General features: G+C 36.7%; 1 protein-coding gene across 3 annotated transcripts in view; it reads right to left on the bottom strand.

Annotated features, from left to right (window-relative positions):
• Positions 1–487: 487 nt before the first annotated feature.
• The window catches only part of USP44 (ubiquitin specific peptidase 44), a 28,243-nt gene continuing 5,095 nt past the window's right edge, over positions 488–23,635 (bottom strand). For 2 of the 3 annotated variants that reach the window (XM_069490516.1, XM_069490515.1), the window contains exons 2-6: positions 16,447–17,944; positions 14,229–14,424; positions 10,437–10,545; positions 2,546–2,751; positions 488–1,104 (exon numbers count right to left, since the gene is read on the bottom strand). In XM_069490516.1, the coding sequence (XP_069346617.1) occupies positions 905–1,104; positions 2,546–2,751; positions 10,437–10,545; positions 14,229–14,424; positions 16,447–17,874 (2,139 nt within the window). In that variant the 5' untranslated portion in view covers positions 17,875–17,944 and the 3' untranslated portion in view covers positions 488–904. Of the gene's footprint in view, positions 1,105–2,545; positions 2,752–10,436; positions 10,546–14,228; positions 14,425–16,446; positions 17,948–23,635 lie in introns of those variants that run through there. The other variant, XM_069490517.1, reaches the window with a different exon arrangement.

The raw sequence follows: 23,635 nt of genomic DNA on the forward strand, positions 1-23,635 counted from the left end.
TCAAGATATACATACAAAGCTTTTAAGAGATCTAAACCCGTACCCAAGATAAAATATTTGAATAACATTATAATACACCAGTTTGCTAAATTCAGATTTTTTATATGACTGCTTTATTAGAATCTGGACAAACAAACCTGTTTGTTGCCAGACAAAAATCATAAATCCCAGCCATCATTTTTTTTTAATGTCCGTAGTTCTGAAGTTCACTTAAATATACTATTTGTAAAGCTGTCATTTTCATTTAGATACAGTTTGACTATGCCAAATAATTATTTTAATAATCTTAATAAATTTTTAAGTGAAGTTGCACTAACCAAAGTAATATCTGTTCTGAGGCCTGTAACAAAGCCTCAGGAATGTCAAGGAGTATGATTGGTGAATATTTAGGTGATACTAATACTTTGAAGTATTAGTTTAACTCCCTTCAGGGGGCAAAGGTGACTTCAATATACAAATGGCCTGAAAGAAAAGCCTTTTTTGGGGTAAGACTATTAGTGAAGTAAGTATCTAATTTTCCATCCATCAAAAATTTGTATAGAAAATAGGTACGAAAGATAAATAAGTAACAAATGTATATAAAATGATGCCATCTGAACTTTTTCAGTAGAAGATTGCACAAAGTCATGATCTAAGCCAATTAAGACACCAACATATAAAAGAGGTAACACCAGTCTGAGGTAAACTCTAAAATTCCCAAGTATTTGAAAAAAGTTTAGTTACCTACAGTTGAAATATTTGTCTCTGTAAAAAAAAGTTTTGTTGTAGTTAGATACAAAATGTATAAATGTAGTGTGCACTGATTCATAAGTAAAAAATAAAAACAATGAAGCTGAAAATTGTAAGTCAGCCCTTTTAAAAAGTATATATACAAATCGTAAGAAGAAAGCCCACTGTCTTTGGATCAGCTAAGGGTTTCATTAGAAGAGGTATCGGCTTCTTCACTGGGATGCTGGCTACCAGACAGGAGCTCTGGAGGCAAGAGTTCAGAATGTCCATTCTCAGTAACTCGTTGAGTATAAAACAAGATATAAGCTTGGGCCTTGCATACTTCATCCATAGTGCACATGCTTAGCTTGGAATCATTGCAGTGTACCCAGAACCCTAGAGCAAAGCACAGAAATATGTTTATAAGGGAACTTTAGAAATATCTAGTACAATAGGTGTTTGTCAGAGTTAAGCTTTTTCTGAAGAGAAAATAATTTTCTAGCCAATTTTTCTTTTCTTCAGTGAGAAATATAGCTTGGGCCATATGTTACCCTAGAATTTTCTACCTTTATTCTAGAAGTTTGAAATTATGGAATCTGCTTAGAGTACCTGACACTATTGCCGCTCGAAACCTACCATTGAATGTTTTTGCCACTAATCATACAAGTTGATCATCTCTAATCCAAAAATCCAAAATACTTGAAAAGCTAAAACTTTGACATGACACCATACGTAACCCTGAATGCTATTTTTTTCACTACATTTATGGTATGTCATATTTTTTACTGTTAAATACTTATGGGTACATAAGTATAATAAAGTGATTGCTTGTTGGTAGATATAAATTCAAAGTTAGGAATGATGGTGATGCCAAACCACCAGACTGTCCACATAGGGGGCTGAGATAGTGACACCTTTGCTTTCTGATGGTTCAATGTACACTAACTTTAAAGCACAAAATTGTTAATATTCTATAACTTGGGAGGCTGAGGTGGGAGGATTGCTTGAGTACAGGAGTTTGAGGTTGCAGTGAGCCATGATCATGCCACTGCACTCCAACCTGGGTGACAGAGCCAGACCTTGTGTCTTAAAATATATATATATATATATATATATATATATATGTAAAATCCAAAACATTTGTGGTCCCAAGCATTTTGGATAAGGGATATTCAACCAGTATTACAAAGCAAATAGTGTACAACTAACTCTTGGTAGTTTAATGTTTAATTAATTGCCTTAGTGGATTATCTGGGCTTTTTGTCTACACCTCTTTTCCGTTCGTTGGGGGTACTGGTGGTTCATTGTTTGTTCGACTGTAGGTACCAAAAGGGGAAGTAAAAAGTGAAACCTCAATCCAATTACCTTAGGACTACACTGTCCTGGAAGGGTCCATGGAGGCAGCAAATGAAAGTGAGTTTTGTATGTTAAACTTGAACTGAATGTTTGTTACAAATATCTGTAACCCCCAAGCTGATTAAGATACCCTATTCTTTAACAGGATTAACTGAAATAAACCAGTAAACATAAGACCTCTTCTTGGAAGTGTGCCTTTAAGAAAAGATAATACTCTCTTTTAATTAACAAGACTATCTTCATTATTGTATTCCTACAGCCCTTAATAAGTCAAATAAGTACTGCAAACCTGCAGAAAATATAGTATCTAATTTTCTGCACAAATTCCCATTTCTTTAAAAAACTAACAGTACTGCAGAAGTATTCTTCAAAAAGAAAGTGGTTTGCTTAAGATGATTTAGTAGCTAATTTAGAAATTGCTAAAGCCTGAACTCCAGCTTCCAAGTCTAATGAAAGATAAAATAATTTTTCCTATCTATACCTCCTTCAGAATTATAGCAGTAGGCAGTATAGTGTCCTGAGCCAAATCCTTTCCCGTGGTGCATTACTACAGCAGATAAGTCATAGATAAAGCATTCTGGTCTGAGGGATTTCAGGGTCTCCCTGCAGCAATAGGGCTCCATGTTTAAGATTTCTTCAAAGCCAACATGAACACTAATCTTCTCTCGGTTATTACGTCCTGACCACCTGTGAACAAACCAGAGTAAAATTATCAACAAAATTAAGGGAAAATGACCATGTTCCAGCTAGACGATTGTAATGGATGACCCCAGAGAGTATAGAATACAAGGTATCATATATATGATAAATATAAAATTCTTTCAATTCTCAAGTGGAATGAATAATTTAGGCTTATTTACCAAACAAATGCAGTCATGTTTTCAAATATTAAGTTGTTAACTATGAAATGTCTGATTTCCTTAAGTACTAAGTTTGACAGTTGATATCTCTGACATTTTACTTGACACCTCTTGTTTTATTTTTATTGTGAAGGTACACCCTCAGTCTTTCAAATGACTGTTTTGGCTTATGATTATTTTTCACATTTTTTTAAACCAATTTTTGTGAAACCATGGATAAGTCAAAAATTCATGTTATTTTTTTAATATGAATTGTCATGGAACCACTGCAGCACAAACAGCTCAAAATATCAACCAAGTATTTGGGAAGGATGTGGCCATGAACGCGCAGTATGTCAATGGTCTGAGAAGTTCCATTCTGGTGATTTTAATCTTAAAAATGCACCACGTGGGCAACCTGAGACCAAGGTGGATACTGATGAGCTGAAAGCTCTGGTGGAATCAAATCCATCTCAACCTACGTGTGAATTAGCAGCAAGGTTTGACGTTACTATTCCAACAATATTGGACCAATTGAAACAAATCGGCAACGTAAAGAAGAGGGATAGATGGGTTCCACGTGAATTAAACGAGCATCAGAACAGAAATCATCTCGAAGCTTGCCTTTCTTTGGTGTCATGACATAAAGGTGAACCATTTCTACACTGTATTGTTACAAATGATGAAAAATATACTCTTTGACAATCGCAAGCATTCGGGCACAGTGGATGAATAGAGACGAAGTGCCAAAACATTGTCCAAAACCAAATATTCATCAAAAAAAGCTAATGGTGTCTAGTGGTCAAGTACTGGTATTATCCACTACAGCTTCATGAAACCTGGTCAATTGATTATAGTGGATATTAACTGCAACCAATTGGATGAAATGATGAGGATGCTTGTGATTAAGCAGCCAAGCTCGGTCAATAGTGACAGGCCAATCCTTTTGGAAGATAGCGCTCAACCACATGTTGCACAAACAATGCTGCTTGCTCAAGGCCGGCGCGGTGGCTCACGCCTGTAATCCTAGTACTCTGGGAGGATCGTTCGAGGTCAGGAGTTCGAGACCAGCCCGAGCAAGAGCGAGACCCCCGTCTCTACTAAAAAAATAGAAAGAAATTATCTGGGCAACTAAAAATATATAGAGAAAAAATTAGCCGGGCATGGTGGGACATACCTATAGTCCCAGCTACTTGGGAGGCTGAGGCAGAAGGATTGCTTGAGCCCAGGAGTTTGAGGTTGCTGTGAGCTAGGCTGATGCCATGGCACTCTAGCCCGGGCAACAGAGTGAGACTGTCTCCACAAAAAAAAAAAAAAAAAAAAAAAAATGCTGCTCAAACTATAGAATCTGGACTTGGAAACACTCTGTCATCCACTGTGTTCATCAGACCTTACATCAACTGACTACCCTCTTCTTCCAGGCTTTGGACCACTTCTTACAAGGAAAAATATTCAATTCTCAACAAACTGTGGAGAACACCTTTTGCGATTTCACCACTACTTGCTCTCCAGCTCTCTAGACTTCTTTGTTGCTGGCATAAACAAGTTACCGTTAAGGTAGCAAAACTGTGTCGATAGCTTAGGTGCATACTTTGATTAATTGTACTGCTTCTTGTTTGAGATATTTATAAACTACACTTTTGATTCCAAACTGGACATTTCATATTTAATGACCTCGTAAATATATGCCTTATGTAGTTAGATGATAATCTGGGAAGAAAATTAACTTTTAGAAAAGTGTAGCCCTATGGACATTTTCCCCTTCTAACAGATAAAGTCAAAGCACCACAGGGTTTTTAATTCCTTGTTGTCTTGCCAGGTTATGGAGAGGGTTATCCCTGATGGGAGATAAAATCCGGATCCTTCTCAGCCAGTTGTGGAGGTAAAACAAAAACAAAACACAGCACCACAAATTCCTCAGAGTACTTCAGACTAAAATAGTAAGAAATGTGACCCTTCAAGTCAGCACCATACTCATTAGTGACAGAACTTAAAGAATGCCCTTACGCTGTCATTTTCTCAATCTGTTGGTTATACTTCCCATCATGGGTCTAAGCATTGGCAAGCAATGTTTGTATCATACATAGACTATGAGGAGATAGTGCTATAGGGGAAAAATAATGTAACATGGTAGTACTTTCAAGAGATTGTAATCCAGTTTGGTGTAGTGTGGTACAGAGACAAATCAGAGATCTATCTACCTATATATATATATATTAGTATTAAAGTACTAAGACATAAGGTTCAGACAAGTAACAGCAGGTAGAGAAGGGAGAGAAAGGAACACAGTTTTATGAAGAAAAAAATGTGAAAAAATTAGTACAGTGTAAAATGGTACAGAACTAAAGGTGAGTCATGCAAATTACATTATCTGCTGGACTACATGTCATATTCCAATCCCTCTGTGATGTTGTGAGATATATATTTGTCCCCTTTCTGGCCAGGCATGGCTCATGCCTATAATCCCAGCACTTTGGGAGGCTGAGGAGGGAGGATCACTTAAGGCCAGGAGTTTGAGACCAGCATAGGCAACATAGTGAGACCCCATCTCTACAAAAGATAAAAAATTAGCTAGGCATAGTGGCACACACCTGTAGTCCCAGACTACTTGGGAGGCTGAGGCAAGCGGATCATTTGAGCCCAGGAGTTTGAGGTTACAGTGAGCTATGACTGTGCCACTGCACTCTAGACTGGGCAACCTAGCAAGACTCCATCTCAAAAAGAATTAAAGAAAAAGAAGAAATGTTCCATTTCTTATGCTTCCTCCAAGGCTCCTGTGTGCCCCTCATGCCCCTACCAGTCCCATTTTCCCTTTTCCTCAAAAGTACTCATTATCCAGAATGTTATATATACATTACCTTACTTCATTTTATGTTTTAAAAATATATTCAATAAAAAATTTAAAAATGTGTATATTTAAGAGTGTGAATACATACACATAGACACAATGAGACAAATACACATATAGGAGAAAGATTAAGGAAATGTTAACAGAGAAGTCTGCCATTGGCATTCAAAGTGGAGAACCCACGAGTTGACAACACCAAAGCTAACCCATGGCAGCCTCCCCATCCCTAATACTTCTGGCAGGAGGCCAAAACAACAATAACCTTTGCTAGAAATATAAAAAGTTCATATCCTATCAGTTTTCTTTCTTTCTTTTTTTTTTTTTTGAGACAGAGTCTCACTCCCAAGTAGCTGGGACTACAGGCATGCGCCACCATGCCCGGCTAATTTTTTCTGTGTATATTTTTAGTTGTCTATATAATTTCTCTCTATTTTTAGTAGAGATGGGGTCTCACTCTGGTTCAGGCTGGTCTCGAACTCCTGAGCTCAAACAATCTACCCGCCTTGGTCTCCCAGAGTGCTAGGATTTCAGGCGTGAGCCACCATGCCCGGCCCCTATCAGTTTTCTTAACAATTATAATCATCAGTAAAGCTTGGATTGTTTCTCTAACATTTTGGAATTAAATGTACTCCTAGAGTAACTCATCCCTCACAAGTAAGAAATACATGACCATATTAAGTTTAACTATAGGTATCTGTGAGAGATTTAACTGTGAAAGATAATACTTAGGGCTGCACAGTGGAATTTTTTAAAGAATGATGCATTAGTTTCCAAACGGCTGAATAGTGAATCATCTGAAATTTAGAAATTAATATTCTTTTTTAATGCTTTGGGTTAAGACTTATTTGGCTACAAAGATAATTCACAGGATGAAGATGAACTTTTTTGGTCAAACTTTTCTGCTAAGTATTTATACTATAATTAAATGTAAACTTATATTAGAATTAATTTTTCCCCTTATTACTTGCTTTGTACTGATGGGTGATACACACTACTTTTGTTATTTTGTTGGATGCTTTTTCCTCTATGTATGTGGCTACTTGGTAATTCATTCCAATTAGCTTTTCCATATTAGCGTTTTATTTATACTGTCTGCATAGAAAATCATTCTAATTTATTTTATATTTTGCCCTTAATACTGAAGTATAGTATTGGTATTTGCTTTTATAATATCACCTATAAGGTGTGGGACTTCATTTACTGATACATTTGCTGGGTTTTGTTGCTTACTAACACCACATACAAGTATAATTGCCAAAAGTAATTATAACAGTTTTTTAGCTATATACTTGCTTTAAAAAAATGGTTAATTGTAAGCTATAGGAATAAAATCACGTTTTTCTCTATAAAGCCACTTTAAAATCATGCCTAATAAACACTTAGAGAAAAACAAGTCCTTTAAAAATCCAAAAAAACAAGTCCTTTAAAAATTGGGATTTATAGCCAGGCAGATTAGTTCCCTATAGTCCCAGCTACTTGGGAGCCTGAGGCAATAGATCCCTTGAGTCCAGGAGTACTGCCTGGGCAACTTAGCAAGACCCCATCTCAAAGAAAAAAAAAATGGTATTCATTTTTTATACATGCTATATGTCTTATATTCTGGCAAATACAGTAGTATTTTTTAATACATGAAGAGAAAGGAGAAAGATAAATGAGGTAAAGAAAGCATAAAAAAAACTTCTGGAATCAGAAATGAATGGCACAAAGAATTAAAAATATTTTGGGCAGAAAATGGAAGGAGATAGAGTCAAATAGGTCCGAATTAAGGAGAGCTCCAAATGCTAGATTAAAGTAACACTTATGATGGAATTAAAGTAGCAACTATGAAGAACAGGAGATTCTTCAATAGTTTATAGAGGCCAATTAAGTACCAGTTTAAGAAACAAAAACAAAAATTTAAGCTCTTTCAGTTTTATCTTTGTAAAATCTTATATCTGTACTCATCTCTCCAATCTCCATGGCCCTTGTTACTCTTAACCTAACTAATCTTCCTGTTTCATGTTACTTAATTTTATACACAATGGCAGGACTCACCTGACTTTTCACTAAACCTTCTGATGTATCCTCTATCCTACTCCTTCCTCCATACCTTTGTTCACATTGCTCCCTTAGGCTAAATGCTCCTCCTTCTGTATACACTCCATTCACTTAATAAATAGTTTTTGGCATCTACCATATGGAGCATGGTTCTAGGCCTTGGGATACAAGGATGAAACAGCTAAGTCATTACTGACCGTCTGTTCTACTGGCAAGAGGAGGGAAATAAGTAAATGAGCTATTTAATTGCAGATAGTAGTTTTTGCCAGTAAGCAAAATAGGATGTGATCTGTGGTACTACTTTAAAACAGGATGGTCAAAGTCCTCTCTAAAGGCGTGACACATGAACTGAGACTTGAATGATCTAGAGCCCCATGTGCCATTAGAGAGGCTTTGGGAAAGTTTTAGACATCAGGTAACTCCCTCTTCCAAGTCTCTGATAGATATTTTTATAAAGTTTATGATACTTAGTTTTTCCACTTCACCATAACTTCTATACATGTCTGACTATAATCTTGAGAAAAGGAGCCCACTTTATATTCCTCAAAGAAATATGGAACGTCTTTTTTTTTTTTTTTAAGTTTGTGATCTCTTTATTGTATTTACAGTATGTCTACTATAGGTAGGGACAAAGAAATCTACATGACACAAGAATCCCAAAGTGTCTCCTAGCATGCACTGTATCATTGAGATTAAACGCATAGACTCTGAAACACGTCTCCTGGATTTGAATCCTCTATGGTGCCGAGTGATGTTACATCTCAGTTTTCTCAACTGTAAAAGGGGGATAATAGTATTATCTACCTCATAAATTATTGTGATAGTTATATGACTTATTATAACTATGAATTAATGTAATATGACTTACTCTGTACCTAGCACATCATAAGCACTATGTATTAGCTCTGATAATTATGTATGTACATATAAACTCAATAGTCTGGATCATATTAATAATTATATTAGTACTATATCTTTGTTGACTGCTGCAGAGGATCCCTGAGAGGTAGGCAGGACAGACATCACTTTGAAAAAGACTACCTTAGCAATTCTGATCTTTTGACCTACATTTTGATCACTTCCTTACCCCTGGGTAAATCATTTTCAGCCTCCAAATCTCTGCTAACGAATGACCTCCTCTTAGAAGCTTCCTGTTACCAATAATCAAATGGAATAATCTATTTCTCCCTGATAGTCTTCCTCTATGCTCCCATAACACTCCTATCATGGCAACCTCTGTTCTGCAATGATATTCTTGACTCCCTCTTCCACTGAACTCTAATTTTGCTACTGTTAAGGGCTGCCTCATTCAGTATTAAACATCCAATCCCTGCTACTTAGTATGTGCTCATGAAATGTATTATTTTAGTATAGAATGAAATGACTCTGTCAGTTTGAAAGCATGTCAGTTCACAAAAAGATAATTTACAGAATGATAAATTCATTAAATTTACTAATTTACCATGTTTTAAGGAATATTTTAAAAATGTATTCAATGACCATGAACATATTATTCTTAGTACTATATTCAAATTGTTATTATTGAATTGGTCATTTAGTGAATTGGCTTGTGGAAAACTAGCTTTAAGCAAATTCGTTCTAGGAAAATTGTTTTATTAGTAAATTGATCTAGAGCTCATAACTTTTCATATTTAGTATATAGTTACAATGATAATTTTTCTTCTCAAGAATATTGTATGTGGTAAAATAACTTATGTGAAAATTGAGCAGGGTGGACTTTGGAAGTTTATATATATTCCTAAGAAAATGTTATTACCTATTTTTATTTACATGGAACGTCTTGCATTAAAAAGTATTCATATATTTGCTCATTGTCTCTGTAACAGCTAAAGTGAGTAACTAAATGATGAATTTACCAGTATCTCTGGGAAGTGGGACTCGGAGGAAAGAGGTACTATTACTTTACCTTCTATAATGCTTGAATTTTTAAAAACATGTAGTTTTAATTATTAAGACAAATAGCAGTGACTAATATGTATGAGAAACATGGCCTTAATAGTTTTCAAATCATAGCACAGTAAGTAACTTCTGCAGTGTGTCTCATTCCTTAAAAGAACAATAGCCCCTCAGATTAACATGGTTCATGCAAAGTATGAAACCATTCACTTTGGTCAATCAGTTTGCCAATTAATTCACCTAAATATATTTTAGCAGTTTTTGAACTGCTATACCTTAGATAAAATATTTTCCAAGGACAAAGCAACTGGGTCAAATAGTTTAAGTTATAGATTAAATTAAAAATTTTTATACCTTAAATATGCTGAATATTAAACACTATAAGCAGAATTACATTTACAAAGAGAATAATATCACCCAGCAGACCGAAATGTGAGGAATCTGCTGATCAGCAGCACCTTCTACAAGGGAAGCTAATCAGATGGTTACTTATTGAATATGGATAATATCTGTTGTTTTTTCCTTAAAAACAAAAGACAAAAAAAGCAAAACAAAGGTAATGCTCTGCTGTTGGAGGGGGGGAAGCAAATGTAAGTCATATACTAGCCAAGTAAAATGGTATTAAAGCTAGTTTATTGTATGTGCTCCTTAAGTTTTGAGGCATTATAAGCACAAGAAATGATCATGTTAGAAGTATATAGTTGGCAATTGCTAAAACTACTACTACTAACCTGAATCGTTTGAGGTGTAGTCTGAGAACCTGAGGTAGGTGGCATATCATAAGCTGTTTCTGGGCTTCTGTGAGTACAACTGGTTTTGAGGAAAACCTTCTACGCTTTGCTGTAATATTAAAGAAAGAATGAAAATCAAATTTAAAAATACAAGAAAAAGATGAGTAAACACTTTAATTAATTCGGTCATGAACTAATAAAATATCTATTGTGTTACAGGCATTGTATTGTGGTAGAGATACAGACATGAGCTTTGCCCTCAAGAAACTTGTGATTGGCCGGGCACGGTGGCTCACGCCTGTAATCCTAGCACTCTGGGAAGTTGAGGCGGGAGGATCACTTGAGGTCAGGAGCTCGAGGCCAGTCTGAGCAAGAGCGAGACCCCGTCTCTACTAAAAATAGAAAGAAATTATTTGGACAGCTAAAAATATATATAGAAAAAAAATTAGCCGGGCATGGTGGCACATGCCTGTAGTCCCAGCTACTCGGGAGGCTAAGGCAGTAGGATCGCTTAAGCCCAGGAGTGTGAGGTTGCTGTGAGCTAGGCTGATGCCACAGCACTCTAGCCAGGGCAAAAGAGCGAGACTCTGTCTCAAAAAAAAACAAAAAAAAAGAAACTTGTGATCTAATTGAAAGGAAAAAAAAAAAGAACAAAACCGGATGAGCTAGTCAAGTCAGACAGGTAAACAAGTATATGATTTAATAATAACCTTGCAAATAAGGCAACAGAATGAAGTATACTGCTATAATATTTAAAAATGAGGCCGGGCGTGGTGGCTCACGCCTGTAATCCTAGCACTCTGGGAGGCCGAGGCGGGTGGATCGCTCAAGGTCAGGAGTTCAAGACCAGCCTGAGCAAGAGCGAGACCCCGTCTCTACTAAAAACAGAAAGAAATTATATGGACAACTAAAACCTATATAGAAAAAATTAGCCGGGCATGGTGGCACATGCCTGTAGTCCCAGCTACTCGGGAGGCTGAGGCAGTAGGATCGCTTAAGCCCAGGAGTTTGAGGTTGCTGTGAGCTAGGCTGACGCCATGGCACTCACTCTAGCCCTGGCAACAAAGCAAGACTCTGTCTCAAAAAAATAAATAAATAAATAAATAAAAATAAAAAAATGGACTTGGCTATGCCAATTAATAGGAAAAAGTTAAAATGCTCCCTAAATATACTTTAATATACAGGGGATGGGGGTCCTGCCTGCCCAGAACACCCCACTGCCCTTCCTGGGGATCTACCCCAGCCCTGGCTGATGGTCTTAGAAAGCAGGTCTTTACCAGCTCTGTATCTGAGGCCTCCCTGACTCTGGTGCTTTGCTTCTGTTCTTTTGGCAACAGATCTTAGACAAGTGGAACTTGGGATTCTTCTTGTTGTCCCTTCAGCAGTCTGTCTGTGGATTGTGACTTGCAGCTTCTGGCAGGCCACTGGCTATCAAAGTTTGCTCCTGATGGCCAGGAGCTACCCTTCAACTTAGTAGTTCCCCAACCTTTTTGGCTCCAGGGACCAGTTTCATAGAAGACAATTTTTCTATGGACTGGAGGGTAAGGGGAGGATGGTGTTGGGATGATTGAAACACATGGCATTTATTGTGCAAACCTCTCTGCTAATGATGATTTGTATCTACAGCCACTCCCCAGTGCTAGCATAACCACCTCAGCTCCACCTCCGATCATCAGGCATTAGATTCTCATAAATAGCACACAACCTAGATCCCTCGCATGCACAGTTTACAGTAGGGTTCATGCTCCTGTGAGAATCTAATGCCCCCACTGATCTGACAGGAGACAGAGCTTATGCAGTGATGGAAGCAATGAGGAACAGCTGTAAACACAGATAAAGCTTTGCTCCCTCACCAGCTGCTCACCTCCTGCTGTGCAGCCTAGTTCCTAACAGGCCATGGCCCGGGGTTTGGGGATGGATGCAGCTTCAACTTGTACCTCAGCTGACTCCAGCCACAGCAGCTGCTTTTCATGTAGTAGGTAGAATCAGTCCATCATGAGGCTGTGCTCTAAGCCACCTCCACTGGCTACCAAAAGCCTTTCCTCCAGGACTATACCCCTGAGATGCAGGTATCTGGCTGCTGCTGAAAGTGTCCTGTATCTATCTCTGGATTGTCTCCTACAACATATGGTCCAAGTGTAGCTAGACAGGGGATGTAACTACTTGACTTATAATTTTAAGCATTTGCCTTTATGTATTAAAGCAGGTCTCCTAGGCCTGTATTTGGTATCCCCAGTAGACATATAAACAAACTTTGTATAAAACTATATTTTATATTCATATTTGTCTACTCCCAAATTAGGTGATGAAAGCATCTGTGCCTATTCACATATATGTCTGAGGAAAAATACTTCATCATAACTTTAAAAAAGGTTTATTTTTTCTAAAACCTTATAACTCTTAGGCTACTTATTATATAACAGAGTTCACATTAGATAGTACTCAGAAAAAAATATTAGTTTAAGTTGTTCTAGAAAACCATCAACCGATGAGACATTTTTTCAATGTTGGAACATCCAATATTTTACACTACCTTGAAAGTTTAGTATCTAAAGCTCTAGAATCTTTTATTGTTTTTTAGAAACAGGGTCTCACTCTGTTGCCCAGACTGGAATGCAGTGACACAATCACAGCTCACTACAGCCTCAAACTCCTGGGCTCAAGTGATCCTCCTGCCTCAGCCTCCTGAATAGCTGGGACTATGGTGCATGGCACCATGCCTAGCTAATTTTTAAATTTGTTGTAGAGACGGAATCTCACTATGTTGTCTGAGCTGGTCTTGAACTCCTGGCCTCAAGTGATCCTTCTTCCTCAGCCTCCCCCAAAGTGCTGGGATTATAGGTGTGAGACACCACACCTGGCCTAAAATGATTTTTTTGAGATGTGACAACTATGGAGAATACCTGAAAATATATAATCACTAAAATGGCACATATACATTGATAGAGGAGATAAAGACACAGCAGATCTGATGTGTTTTTTTTTTTTTTTTTTTTTTTTTTTTTAGACAGCCACAGAAGCTACAAGTCTGATGTAGCTTTATATACTATTTCCTTGGAGGAAGACACTTCTCTTTAATTGAGGTGGCTATTTCACCCCTAATGTAGGGTTCCTGTGCTTACTCCTAGGCTCAAGGGAACCTCCTGCCTCAGTCTCCTGAGTAGCTGGGACTATAGCTTCATGCCACTACACCCAGCTAATTAAAAAAAAAAAATTTTTTTTTTTTTGGGGGGTGGGACAAGGTCTCGCTATGCTGCCTAGGCTCGTCTCAAACTACTCAGCCTCCTGAGTAGCTGGGATTACAGACACGAGCCACTGTGCCTGGCAATCTTTGTTTTTATGAAGCCAATCTCCATAGCAGCAATCCAACATATATTATTTCCTATTATATATGTATACACACACACTTAGCTATATATAATGCTTTGATATGTAGCAAAAAAATTCATAAAGCAAACATTTCATTCACACTACATGAAATGCTTTCTTTTTACTATTTTTTGCTACTTTATTCTGTTCCACATATGAAATGTAAGTTTATTTTATGAATCCCTTCTTTCCACAATGACTATAGGATCAAAAATAATTTAAATGCCATCAATAAGGCAATACAAATGGTTTGTAAATGCCAATTATAAAGTAGAAGTGTCTAGTTTGATTTCTTTTGATAAACTTAAAAGTTTCTTTTTCTTAAGCAATTTGCTAGTAAAGAAATTTTTTCCAGCTTCCTTTCATTGGTGTTTCTCTTTATCACTCCTAGAAAAGCACAGAGAATATACTGTCTTTACTTACCATTACACTGGTCGCATACATAGATTTTTCCTTCTAAAGCTTCAGTTTCTGTAAATTTGGCCAACATTTCAGTAACCAGACATGGCTGGGAAGCAGTATCTTTCCCAGTACATTGGTATCTTTCTGGAAATTCTAGTGACAAGTCCCAGAAAGGTTCTATGGTATTTGATTTGTTGTCACATGCAAGACATGTAACCTGCAAATAAAAATATTCGTTCTTCAGATTACAATATTTCCATCAAACATAAACTCCTTTCACTAGAGATTATTACCAGTAAATAGAACTTTCATCTGAAAATGCACCATTAGAATTCTGGATAATCTGCTTTATATTCTTGTCAAGAATTTATAATTTTTCCTTCTAAAAGATTGTCATTAAATCCATTATGAATTGGTGGGCTTGAACTACTGGGCATTCAAAAAGCTCTAAGGGCATTAGTCAAATCCAGAATGTAAGTAAAAATCCAAAACTGTGGACGTATTTAATAGATATACATTATGTGTGTCTAAATATATGAGACATTTGTACACATTTAACATGTTTATGTCTTTAGGCTTGAGGTTATTCATCCTTTTTCCTTCCTCATCTTTCACTGATTTTTTTTCTAACCACAAATCCTATATCTTCTTAACCCAATCCAGTCTTAACCATAATACAAGTAAAATACTATAAGTGCTTTTCATTATACAGATTTGGAAGCCCTACTAAATGACAATTTCAAAAGACAATACATATAATATAAATAATGTCATCATATTCCCACTTAAAGCAAACATCACCACATTAGAACCCCCACCCAGATACAGAAACCACAAAAAACATGGAGCAGTTCTAAGAATTTATAGAGGCAATGTAGCAACTGGGAAGGAAATGAATAGTAACTTCAGCAAAACACTCAGCAGGATTAAATGCTAACACACACTGCACATAATTGAAGACAGATTCTATGAACAGATAATCCACATATAATATATAATGTTACAAAGAAGCCCATTCAGACAAGCTACATTCCTGGCATAGGCAACAAAATACAGAAGCCAGTTCTTTTTTTTTTTTTTTTTTTTTGAGACAGAGTCTCGCTTTGTTGCCCGGGCTAGAGTGAGTGCCGTGGCGTCAGCCTAGCTCACAGCAACCTCAAACTCCCGGGCTTAAGCGATCCTACTGCCTCAGCCTCCCGAGTAGCTGGGACTACAGGCACGCACCACCATGCCCAGCTAATTTTTTCTATTTTTAGTTGTTTGGCCAATTTCTTTATATTTTTAGTAGAGACGGGGTCTCACTCTTGCTCAGGCTGGTCTTGAACTCCTGACCTTGAGCGATCCACCCACCTCGGCCTCCCAGAGTGCTAGGATTACAGGCGTGAGCCACCACGCCCAGCCATCCCAGAAGCCAGTTCTAATACAGATATTAGATTTAACAAACTGACACAAAGTACACTCCTAGCGTTTATAGTCTGGGGACTCACTATTGCCAGAGGCTGACATTAAGAACTTTCTTGAGTTGGACAAAAAAAAAAAAAAAGCCATTCTAGCAACCAACTTTCTTAATCTCTTTCTGAGAACCAGTTTCCCAAGGGTTTATTAAGGGGAGAGAAGCAAAAAGTTGGTATAACAATTTTTAATAATTTCATTAATTAGATGAAGATTCTAGTTACAAATAGTCCACTTTTTCACAACAAAGGAAACTTCTGAGCAGTGATTGAAATAAAGGAAAACCATTTAGGAAATCACATTTGTTCACCTTAAAATTTCCCTGCCTACTTGTTAAAGCTTTCAGACCTTGACCCTTTGGCTTTATAGCAGTCCTCCAGAGCTACTCCTTGGTCCCTGAAATTGCTCAAATGTACACCACATTTATTCCTAGTACTGCAGCAACTTCAGATCTGTTCCCTCTGGGATTAAAACCTCCTCATCTCAATCCCTCAGAGAATGAATGTGGTATTATTAACCTAAGAAGTTGTTTCCTGATTCCCCCTCCCCCCAAAATCTTTCCATACCATGGACATAAAACTATTTCCAATGATTCATGAAGGAAGGAATTGTAAATGACTGAGCTGACTTCTTTATATACATTTATAAAAGCAATCTAGTTTGAACTGAAAATGATACTAGCTCTAAAACACCAGATGTACACATATGCATTTTTAGGCTTCACTTTATGAATTCCAAAATGAAAATAAACAGAAAAAAACAAACAAACAAACAAACAAAAACATACCTGACTAAGAAGTTGTCCATGAAAAATGTTATTTACAACATTCAGAACTTGTTTGATAAGTTTCCTTTGAGAAGTGGGGATAAGAGCTGGTAAACTGGTACCAGTTGTCTCTAGTTCATGTTGTATTTTATCCAAAAGTTTACAAAGAAATTCCTGAGCATCTTGTTGGGCATAACCACGAAAAGCAGGAATTAGTCTCCACACTGAGTGTAGCATAGCAAATGGTGAGACCAAGGCCCACTTTCCAGACCACATGACTTGGAACAAAGTATGCAATTCATGACAAAGAGAAATGTATTGTGAACTTGACTCTCTTGGCTGAACAAGCTCCATCTTTCTACTTTTTGATGCCCCACCACTTAGTCCTGATGACAAACTTGAATGTTTGGACCGAACAAAACCTGTATGTTTTTCTTGGCATTCATTCATTTGATATACTACTGTGTCTGTAACTGGTAGATGCTTATAAGATCTTGTCTTATCACTTGCAGTCACGGCCAGCCATTGGTTCAGATCAAGCTTTAAAAAACATTGTCGAAAAATAAGTAAATGACTCAATACCTGAAGAACAGAATTCATATAGCAAGTATTTCCCAAATTTCTCAATCCTGTTACACCAGGAGTTACTATTGGCCTTCGTTTAACTGAGGAGTCACTGATTTTTTTAAGTCCTACATCTTCTGAGGTAGATTCTACTTCATCTTTTGCTGGTGATGCTGGAGTTTGTGGTGGTACTTGAACAGGAACTATTTCTATTGTGGTGGACTGAGCTAGACTTTGCAAACGTAAACTCTTTCTTGGAGGCATACTTTCCAATTCTGCTTTAACTTGATCCTCTAATTCTTGCCGTCTTTTCTTCACTTCTCTTTTTGCTACTATCTTTTCCTGAAATTGTTCTTCTTGCTTTTTTCTTCCAATGGGTGATTGTTTAAACCACATTCTAAAGCTTTTACCCATTAGCATCCTTCTCCTGTGCCAAAGAGCGGTATACATTTGATCTTCATTTTGAAGCAGAGATTGGGCGCCATCATGTAAGAAATAAGAATCATCACCTGTACCCGTAGACCGTAAAGCCCTTCCACTACGAGTGGTGCAGTGATAATTTTGACTTTTGATTGCACTTAATGTACTTCGTAGTAACTTCAGGTCTCCAGGTGCATCATCATTAAGAACATAATCATCACAAAGGTAACAAAAAATATACATCTCATTCACCTCCAATGCAACAGGATGACTGCTTTCTTGAAAGTGCTTAAGTGCATGCTCTTCAATATATCTTCCACAGGCAACATGGGAACAGCTAAGGCAAGCCCAAATAGACTCAGTCGTATTGCAGTCCACACAGTGCCATTTCTGAGGGTTGAGGATGGAATGGTCTTGAGCAATTTGCAACTGCCCAACGTGTTTGCACTTATCCATTATTACCATTTATTTAGTCAAGCTGAGAAACACATAATCCAAACAAGTCTCTGTTCACAATACTTGATGTATCTGAAAACTAAGCAGAACAATGTCAAATTTTAATAAAATAAAAACAAGAACCCAATATTTTTCCTTTTTATAATGTATTTTCCAAAGAATAACATAAATTTGCTGCCTCTGCTCCCAATTTCTGGGCTGCTTGTCATAGTAACATTGGCAGTTCTCACTTTTCCCTTGCTCTAGACTTCCCTAATCTCTCATCCACCTTGCTCTGAAGGGACACACTTCACTTTACTTTCTCTAGTGAGGCCCCTTTAAAAACTTTTGTTTTTAATTTTCTGCCACCATCTAGTGGTAAAAAATGGGTAGTGACCATTTTTCACTGTCAGAGAATAAGATCTATTCTTTTTACCCAATAGTCTGAGGGCAGTTTCCAAAACTACATTCCTTTCTTAAAAATAGGGGCTGGCAAGACCCAGATATATCTCACTAACATTTGCAAACATTCTGAGCCCTATGTGGAGTTCCTAAAGCATAATCATAGATAAAAGTATGGGTTTGAGGCAGAAAAACTTAGGTTTGAATCCTACTTCTGTCACATACTGTTAGATGTATATGATTTTGAGCACATTTTAACTTCTATAAATTTCATCTATAAAAGAGAAAATCATACAAATTTCAGTTGAATTGTTGAAGAATTATGATAAAATATTTATCTGACACATGGTAAATGCTCAGTAAGTGGTAGCTATAATGGTAGCTAAATATTCCATTTATTTAAACAAATATTAAATAGTCTACTTAATTACCATTAAACTTGGCTTTCCATTTAGTAAATCAATAATTACCTTTACTGTATGGCTCTATAACATACTCAGACTTGAGAGACTTGACAGTTTGCTTTAGGGAGAGTGAAAGAAAAAAGGAGAATAATGCGTTTGTGTTTGACTACTCTCATGAATATACAAGGATGTGTATGCAAATAAAGAGAAAAGAGGAAGAATATGAAGTGGATAGCCATAAAATGAGAGTTTATATTTTAGCAGGCCTAACCATATCTGAAATTATAAGCTTATTCTAAACAAATAAGAAAAAGCCTATGTGATTTTATCAAGAACTTGCTCCTTTATCAGTTAAAGTCAGGAACACTTCTGCTACAGGTACTTAACAAGGAACAGAAATCTATTTAAAAAGTAGTGACCACAAAACATTTTTTTATGATTAATTCAACATAAACTTCAGGGTGCATGTGGGGACCTAGTTACAGAACACTGAAAACATTGTGCGGATCATGACTAATGCTTTAAATTTTAAGGGCAGTAAGACTATGAATTTCAATGGTATCTGCAGGTACAACCTACAGGGCCTAGGAAACTGCAAAGGTAAAATTGATTTTTGGTTTCTTCCCACCTCTTTTTGTAAAATCTCCTAGTAATCAGAGCCTTTCATTCCTTAACTTTTAGACATCAGGTACTGAAAGACTCAACTTCACATGTGCACACATTTCATGTGCACATTTTAAATTTACTTCTCTTCCTTCAAAATTTTCTGAGGTCTAAAATCTGGTCAAATATAGTATTTTATTAGAACTCCTAAGATTCAACAATAGTTGCTAATGGCAAAATTGAGATATCAGTGATTAATATACTCCATCATCCGGTATCTTTACAGGAAATGAGGCAAAAAACCGTGGTGTCATTCTTGATTCCTCTTTCTCCACATCAATCTTTCAGGAAAAACAGTTGGCTCTAACTTCAATATATATCTAGAATCTGACTACTTATTACCTTTGCTGCCAGCAACCTGGTCCAAGGCACAATCAAGCCTCACATGGATTACTGCAATAACACTCATAAATGGTCTCCCTACTTCTACCCTTACTGCCACCAAAAGTTTTCACCTCAACACACAGTGGCAATCTGCCTTTACACCCAGACAACCAGGGACCACATGTGACACTTTAGGGGACCCTTACTCTGGCCCTCCTCCATTAATGTGTAGTCAGTGGGGCCAAGGGGATGTGGCCATCTGAAACTTGTACACCTCCCAACTCCCTTTCTAGACCCACTCACCGGGACCTGGGACTCAGGGAATCACTTGCCCCAGCTATCCTCAAGCTTGCTTCTAGAGCCTATGAGCAGTATCAAGCCACTGGGGAGTTCTGTAGAGGAGAATGACATGATTAGGCTTGTACGTTACAAAGGGATCTGAACAGCAAACAGCTCTAGAAGAGGGATGAATGATTAAAAGACACAACTAGTCCAGAGATTATAAGGAAATTAAAGCTGTAGCAGTTTTAAAGGAGGAAGCAGAGGTAGAATCAGCACTTAATAAACACTGGTTGACAGAACTGATTCAATTTGGAGGTTAGGGGAAGAATCTAGGACTCTCTACTACCTTTTGTTTTTTTCAAGGTCTCTCTGTCACCCTGGCTAGAGTGTAGCGCTGTCATGACATCTCACTGCAACCTCAAAACTCCTGGGCTCAAGTGATCTTCCTGCTTCAGTCACCTGACTATAGGCACACGCCGTCACACTCAGCTAATATATATATGTATTTTTTTGTAGAAACAGGGTCTCACCATTGCCCGGGCTGGTCTTGAACTCCTGGCCTCAAGTGATCCTCCCACCTCAGCCTCCCAAAGTCCACTACTAATTTTTATCCAAAAAAGATCAAATAAAGAATCTAGAGAAAATTTAGTTAAACATGTTTCTGGCAAATCATAGACTAATTTTAATTCAACACCCTTGCAGAGATGAAGAGGGAAATGCCATTTATTTACACTCAAAGAAAAGCATTTCATTCTAAAATTTTAAAGAGGTAGAATGAGTTAATACCGTGTACAACATTCAGAGAAGGTTCAATATAAAAAAGCCTGGAGAGAATATATGTATTTATTCTGGGGTTATCTCTGGGTATTGAGACTGCAAATTATTGTATTTTCTTTTTACTAATCTACATTTTCAAAATTTTAAAAATAACAAACATGTTAATTATATAGTAAATTTTAAGTAAAAACAGCTCAAACATAGTGTTATGTATGTGCTAAATTATACACTAGCCTTTTTACTCCCTTCTCTATTTTATACTGACATTTCCTTGGATACAAAGAATTTGCCTATTTCATTGCAGTTTTACTAAAAAACCTATTTAGTTGATAGCAAGGTCCTTGACCTTCAACAGGAAGAGGCACCTACAATGGAACACATGATTCTATTCCACAAAAACTTGTGAAAAGAGTGAAACTTTGACCAGATGTCATCTCTGAGAGATGTTTATAGCAGAGAGGAGGTATCACAGCAAAATGGCAAGAGAGCACACACTGGAATCCAAATACTTGAGTTTTACATTTGGCTGTATTTACTATGTGATCATAGACATTATTTATACTTTACATACTTCAATTTTTTTCATCTGTAAAATAACAGTAATAATACCAATAGGATTGGTGAGGGAATTAACTAACAACACAATTCCTGGCACTTAATAATACGGCCTCAGTACATATTAGCTACCAATAATAATAAAATAATAAGTTTTATAAATGCCAGTTTCCTTCCAGTTGATCACTTTGAACCAGAGGTACATTCTTCTCAGCCAAATATGTACTAAGCTAACTTAGGTGCTAACTGATAATCAAGATGTTAACTGAGAACTAAGGTCTGACCTCTCCCAGGGGTATTTGCATTTTAAAAGGGGGTCTCTCAAAGATAAAATCTTTTTAAAAATAGAAAGACTTAAAACCAGAATGGTAGAATGACAGATCATGAGATTAATATTTTAGGGCAGGGGGCCCACTTACCCTGTCTACTTATGAAAGAAACCAGTAGGGGGTGGATGACCAAGGGAAGGGCTGGTAGGAAAGCAGGAGATGGAGAGCCAGGCTGCGGCCTCAGAGATCCCCAGTTTGCTCTCCTGCCTGGAGCCAAAGCTCAGAGACAGTTACTAGGGTATCTCCAAAGGGGCCTCATCACACAAAGATCTAAAAGCTTGGAGGACAAGAAAGGAGGATGTGAGTATTTTCTTGACACTTCCTATTTTCCTCTACTGGGTTCAGAGCACTTCTTTTCATTTGCTAATCCACTGCTGTGAAGCTATGTATTAACTCCGTTTGGCTCTAGCAGATTGAATATATGATTTGGCATATTTATTTTAAAGAGAGATTGTACAACAAAACATTTTTACATCTCCCATGCAGATTCTGATAAAATATTACCTGTACCATACAAATAAAGATGTTTTGAATGAAATCTACTATAAGGATTAAAATTATCTATATTATCATTCTCATACATTTAAAAATGTTTTTATACTTGAAATTCAAATTAATAGCTATGAGACAGCTTTTTCAAAAACCAAGCACACTATATTTTAAAGACAGATATATTTACAAATATTGTAAAAGTTTTTGTCATTCTTCTAAAATGTACTAAAAGACAATAATAAAAATTTTGATTTGTTCAAAGAAAACCATTCAAGCTATTCAAACTTTTCAAACATGACTGATGCTATATTTTTAAAATTCCCTTTAGCAAATCTCTAAGGTTTATGTGACTTATTGAAAATATTATATAGAATTAGCGTATCATTAAAGCATTTATAAAATAGAAAGCTAAAATGACTAGAAGAGAAATAAAACAGAAGATTTTATAAGATATTTTTAATCAAAGGTTTGTATCACCATCCAAAAATCAAATAAGATCATAGGTAAAATATTTGGCCAGTTACAGTTCAACAGCATAAAACTGCTTATACTTACCACACAGTGAGGACTCTCTGAAATTAATTTTCATTTGCTCAAATTACAGCCCTTTGCAATATACAATCAAGGGTTTAAATATGTAGTAAAATACCTTTCTGATCTATTTTCATAGCTTTCCAAACCCCTTCTCATAATGAATTCATCCTACAAAGGTTCCAGCAGAGGGTCAATTATCAGTTCTAGGCAGTTGACTATGACAGAGACCTTATTCTTAGCCCCAACCTTTCTGAACACCAGTCTCCAGCACACCTCAAACTCTGCTTACCTATGTATCTTGCCTTCATAGAATTGGCTGCTGCTTCTATATTTTCTTATTAAAGGTACTATAGCATCATTCTAGTACCCGGGCTAGAAATCTCATATTTTTAAATTCTTTACTCTCATCTTTTCCATTCCTACATTCAATTTGTCAGCTACACGCAGAGGGTTATTGTTCCCTACGTCTTTATTCCTTTCTGTTTCCACAGTTTTCCCTCTCATTGTAGACTTTATCATTCCTGGAGCACAGCAGTAGCTTCCAAACTGGTCTCCAGTCATTGACACTCTCACTCTCCTCCACACTATCCCACCAAATTAATCTTCATGTTTGCCTTGAGTCATTAACTCTTTTTTTAATGATAAAACATTAAAAATTTTTCTGATTATGAAAATAGTCATTACAGAAAAATCCATTACAAAAAAAAATTTCCCAAATTTCACCACATAGAAGTAGCAATTGTTAAAATGTGTTTTATCTTTTTAAATTGTAGTAAAATACAAATAACAATTTATCATCATAATCATTTTTAACTATACAGTTTAGAGGTATTAAATAGGTTTCCTTTGTTGTGCAACCATCACAGCCATCCATTTCCCTAACTCTTCTCTTCTTGTAAAACCAAAACTCTGTATGAAATGAACAGTAACTCCCCATTCCCGGCTCCCCCCCAATCCCTGTGAGCCTTTAACTCTTGTACAAAAATCCTCCAGTGGTTCCCTATAGTCTAATAAAGCAGTGGCTTTTGA

The sequence above is a fragment of the Eulemur rufifrons genome, chromosome 16, assembly GCF_041146395.1.
Source record: "Eulemur rufifrons isolate Redbay chromosome 16, OSU_ERuf_1, whole genome shotgun sequence".
In the NCBI taxonomy this organism is placed as follows: Eukaryota; Metazoa; Chordata; class Mammalia; order Primates; family Lemuridae; genus Eulemur; species Eulemur rufifrons.